The 5,254-nt window shown below is 43.0% G+C and overlaps 1 protein-coding gene across 1 annotated transcript in view; it reads left to right on the top strand.

The window, feature by feature from the left end:
• The window catches only part of LOC103201194 (tubulin monoglycylase TTLL3), a 40,890-nt gene that overhangs the window by 17,902 nt on the left and 17,734 nt on the right, over positions 1 to 5,254 (top strand). Inside the window, exon 9 of the mRNA XM_042781655.1 lies at positions 2,918 to 3,353. Within this exon, the coding sequence (XP_042637589.1) occupies positions 2,918 to 3,353 (436 nt within the window). The remainder of the gene's footprint in view (positions 1 to 2,917; positions 3,354 to 5,254) is intronic.

Genomic DNA, 5,254 nt, shown 5'->3' with positions numbered 1-5,254 from the left:
AGATGGATCTTGGCTCAAAGCAAAGAATACCAGAAAGATGTTTACTTGTGTTTTTTTGACTATGCAAAAGCATTTGATTGTGTGGATCATAACAAATTGTAGATAACATTGAGAAGAATGGGAATTCCAGAACACTTAATTGTACTCATGAGGAACCTATACATAGATCAGGAGGCTGTCGTTCATACAGAACAAGGGGACACTGCATGGTTTAAAATCAAGAAGGGAGTGCATCAGGATTGTATTCTTTCACTATACTTATTCAATCTATATGCTGAGCAAATAATCCGAGAAGCTGGACTATCTGAAGAAGAACATGGTGTCAGGTTTGGAGGAAGACTCATTAACAACCTGTGATACACTGACAGCACAACTCTGCTTGCTGAAAGTGAGGATGACTTGAAGCACTTACTGATGAAGATTGAAGAATACATTCTGCAGTATGGATAACATCTCAAGATAAAGAAAACAAAAATCCTCACAGCTGGACCTATAAGCAGCATCATGATAAATGGAGAAAAGATTGAAGTTGTCAAAGACTTCATTCACATTGCTTGGTTCTACAATCGACACTGATGGAAGCAGCAGTCATGACATCAGACGACATATAGCACTGGGCAAGTCAGCTGCAAAAGATCTCTTTCAAGTCCTGAGGAGCAAAGATGTCTCCTTGAGGACTAAGGTGCATCTGACACAAGCCAAAAATATGCATGTGAGAGCTGGACAATGAATAAGGAAGACCTAAGAAAAATTGATGCTTTTGAGTTGTGCTGGTAAAGAATGCTGAAAGTACCATGGACTGCTGAAAGAACTAACAGATCTGTCCTAGAGGAAGTGCAGCCAGAATGCTTCTTGAAAGCAAGAATGGCCAGACTTCATCTTACCTACTTTGGTCACATTATCAGAAGGGACTGTTCCCTGGAGAAGGATGTCATGCTTGGTAAGGTGGAGGGTCAACAAAAGAGAGTTAGGCCGGCCCTCAATGAGATGGATTGACACAGTGGCTGTGGTGATGGGCTCAAATATAACGGATTGCAGAGCTGGCATGGGACTTGGCAGTGTATCATTCTGGTGTGCATAGGGTTGCTATAAGTCAGAGACAACTTGATGGCACCTAACAACAACACAACAACCCAAGTCGTGGTATTTTCAATTGCCTCTTATGCATGTGAGAGCTGGACAATGACTAAGGAAGACTGAAGAAGAGTTGATGGTTTTGAGTTGTGTTGGAGAAGAATGCTAAGAGTACCATGATCTGCTTAAAAGACTAACAAAATCTGTTCTGGAAGAAGTGCAGCTGGAATGTTCCTTGGAAGTGAGAATGGCCAGACTTCGTCTCACCTGCTTTGGTTGTGTTGCCAGTTGGAACCATTCGCTGGAGAAGGATATCATGCTTGGTAAAGTGGAGGGTCAACGAAGAAGGGGAAGACCCTCAACTAGATGGATAGATACAGTGGCTACAACGACGGGCTCAGGTATAGCAAGGATTATGAGGCTGGCACAGGACTGGGCAGTGTTTTATTCTGCTGTGCATAGGGTTGCTATGAGTTGGAGACGACTCTACGGCCCCTAACAACAACAACAACAACAGTATGCTAAAAGGTGAGACATGTTATGAAGAAAAAGAGCAGGATAAAAGAGGAGCAAGACAAGTACCAGAGGAGAGAGACAGGTTGCAGAGTTATATTAGGGAGTTTGAGGATGCCTTGTTGAGGCCAAGTGTAAATTCCATCTCTTGCAGCTTCTAAGATGTGTGACTGTGGTCAAGTGAAAGCCTATTTAAGCTTCAGTTGCCCCATCTGAAGAATGAAGGCAGTAATATGAAACTCATAGCTGCCAATTAGTGCATGCATTGTCTGTGACAGCGCTCAGTACACCATGTGTATTATCTCATGCATTCTTCACACAAACCCAGTGAAGTAGGTACTATCATTACCTGCATTTTACCTCATTGTGAAATGAGGACTCAGATAAAATGACTTGCATAAGATCATATAATTGGTGAAGATGAGACTTGACCACATGGCTTGGTGACTAAACCCATTGCTGTCGACTTAGTCCAGCAATAGGTACTCTATAGGCAGACTAGAACTGTCCCATAGGATTTCCAAGGCTGTAAATCTTCACGGAAGCAACTGCCACATCTTTTCTCCTGCAGAACAGCTGGTGAGCGGCCAAGCGCTTTAACCACTGTGCCACCAGGGCACATTTCTTGGTGACTATAGGACCCTTATTCCTACTCCCTGTCTTAGTTACCTAGTGCTGCTGTAACAAAAAATACCACAAGTGGGTGATTTAAAGAACAAAAATTTGTTATCTCCCAGTTTTGGAGACTAGAAGTTCAAATCAGGGCATCTGCTCTAGGGGAGGATCTGTCCTTGTAGTTAGCCCCAGGAGTTCCTTGGCATTCCTTGGTGTTTCTTGCCACCTGTCTTCCCTGCTGTGTGTGTCTGTTCTGCTTTTTATAACATAGAAGTGATTAGGTTTAGGACCTACCCTGATATGACCTCATTAACATTAAAAAAAAATTTTTTATTTCCAAATAGGATCCCATCCACAGATAACAGGGGCCAGGACTTCAATACATATGTTAGGGGGACATGATTTAATCTATAATACTCACCTTCTTGTCTTCCAAGCACTGAGAGGGTTAACTGAGATTTCTCACAAAGCAGTTAACATTGCAGTCCCTGTCTTTAACTGGTTGTGGCCCTAGAAGGATATCCTGGGACCCAGGTCCCTGAGTAGGCCTAAGCTTGCCTTTGTGCTCCTTATCTCCCCCCACCCAGCAGGGTTCCAGCTCAAGCTGAATGGTCTAAGGTGGCCCAGACCTGGCTCCAGGGTTTACCTACCCTCCCTGAGTATGGGTGGGAGAGGTATCAGGGGCCAGGCCTCAGCTTTCTGCTCTCTGCCTCAGCTCAGTGCACCTGTGCAACAACTCCATCCAGAAGCACCTGGAGAACTCATGCCACCGACATCCACAGCTGCCCCCGGACAACATGTGGTCAAGTCAGAAATTCCAGGCCCACCTGCAGAAAATGGGGGCCCCGGAGGCCTGGTCCACCATCATTGTGCCTGGCATGAAGGCTGCTGTGATCCACGCCCTGCAGACCTCCCAGGACACCGTGCAGTGTCGGAAGGCCAGCTTCGAGCTCTATGGGGCAGACTTTGTGTTCGGGGAGGACTTCCAGCCCTGGCTAATTGAGATCAATGCCAGCCCCACCATGGCGCCCTCCACAGCGGTCACGGCCCGGCTCTGTGCTGGTGTGCAAGCCGACACCCTGCGTGTTGTCATTGACCGGCGGCAAGACCGCAACTGTGACACAGGAGGCTTCGAGCTCATCTACAAGCAGGTGAGGTGGCCACACCCAGATAGGACTCTAGTCTTGCTCCCCCAGGGATCTGCCACCTCTTTTGTACAGCCCGATAGTGTACCACAAGGGCTCTGTAGTCAGACAGTCTTGCCACAGTGACTTATTTAGTACAATCACTTCACCTCCCTGAACCTCAATTTCTTCATCTGTAAAGTGGAGAAATATTACTGTCTTTCTCATGGAATTTAGAAGGATGAAATAAGTATTATGTGTGGATAATATTTTTAGAGAAGCAGTATAACCAGTTGCTGTTGATTCCAACTCATGGTGACCCCTTGTGTATAGAGTAGAACATGTGGGTTTTCAACGGCTAATTTTTCAGAAGTAGATTGTCAGTCCTTTCTTCTGAGGCACCTCTGAGTGGATTCAAACTTCTAGCCTTTCAGTTAGCAGCTGAGCTCATTGACCATTAGTATTACTCAGGGACTCCAGAGAAGCAGTATAGCATAGTGTTAAAAGCATAGATTTTGGAATCTCCCTAGGTAAAAATTCCCGCTCAGTAACCATCTGTGTGACTTTGGACACATTCCTAACTAATAGGGGGGTCTCAGTTTTCTTGTCTGTAAAGTGGAAATACAAGTAGTACCCACCTCATAAGGTTGTTGTAAGAATTAAACAAGTTGAAATAAGTAGAGCACTTTAGAACAGTGCCTGGAACATAGTAAACTCTACACAAGGCCTGCCTATTTTTATTACCTAATAAGGTTGTTAGGAATTTCATGGTAAATGGCATCACATGTAAATTACTGAGGCAGTTGATTCATAGCAAGAATCAATTAGTGGTAGCTGCTATTATTATTTTACTTATCTGATAGTTATTCCAAAAAACACAAGTCCACTTATGCAGTAGAATAAGACTTTTTTTAAACCAATCACGTGATCAAAATCCCATTAGCCTTCTTTACAGAAATAGAAGAACCAATCCTCAATGTTATATGAATGTAAGAGGCCCTGAATAGTTAAAGCAATGTCAAAAGAGAAAAACAAAGTAGGAAGACTCACATTGCCTTATTTTAAAACATACATATAGCTATAATAATCAAAACAGCCTCTACTGTATAACCAGCCTCTACTGGTATAACAATAGACACATAGACAAATGGAATAAAATTGAGAGTCCAGAAATAAACACACACATGTGTGGTCAACTGATTTTTGACAAGGGTGCTAACTCCATTCTATTGGAAAGAAGAGTCTCTTCAATAAGTGGTGCTGGGAAAATTGGATTTTCAAATGCAGAAAAATGAGACAAGATCCATGCCTCACACCCTATATATAAAAACAAATTCAAAATGGATTAAAGACCTAAAATTCTCAGAAGAACAAGCAGAGGTAATATTGTCAGGCCTAGCTTTCAACAATGGATTATCTAATATAATGACAAAAGCACAAGCAGCAAAAGACAAAATAAATAAATGAGACCTTGTAAAAACTGGAAACTTTTGTTCATCAAAAGACTTTACCAAAATAGTGAAAAGATAGGCTGTTGGCTAGGAGGATATCTTTGGAATGCATATATCTGACAACAATAACCAAAATATATATAAAACTTTGACAACTTAACAACAAAAAGACAAATAGCCCAATCATAAAATGGACAAAGGGTTTGAATAGGCATTTCAACAAAAAGAACATTCAAATGGTCACCAAACACATGAAAAAATGCTCAGCATTATTATCCATGTTGTTGTTGTTGTTAAGTGCCGTCGAGTCATTTCCAACTCATAGCGACCCCATGCACAGCAGAACGAAACACTGCCCTATCCCGCGCCAGCCCCACAATCCCTGCTATACTTGAGCTCATCATTGCAGCCACCGTATCAATCCATCTCGTTGAAGGCCTCCCCCTCTTTCGTCAACCCTCTACCCTACCAAGCATG

The sequence above is a fragment of the Orycteropus afer genome, unplaced genomic scaffold (assembly GCF_000298275.1).
Source record: "Orycteropus afer afer isolate SDZICR_OR568_19922 unplaced genomic scaffold, OryAfe1.0 scaffold00144, whole genome shotgun sequence".
Taxonomy (NCBI): domain Eukaryota; kingdom Metazoa; phylum Chordata; class Mammalia; order Tubulidentata; family Orycteropodidae; genus Orycteropus; species Orycteropus afer.
The sequence above is the reverse complement of the archived record's forward strand: the minus strand, read 5'-3'. Positions and strand labels throughout refer to the sequence as shown.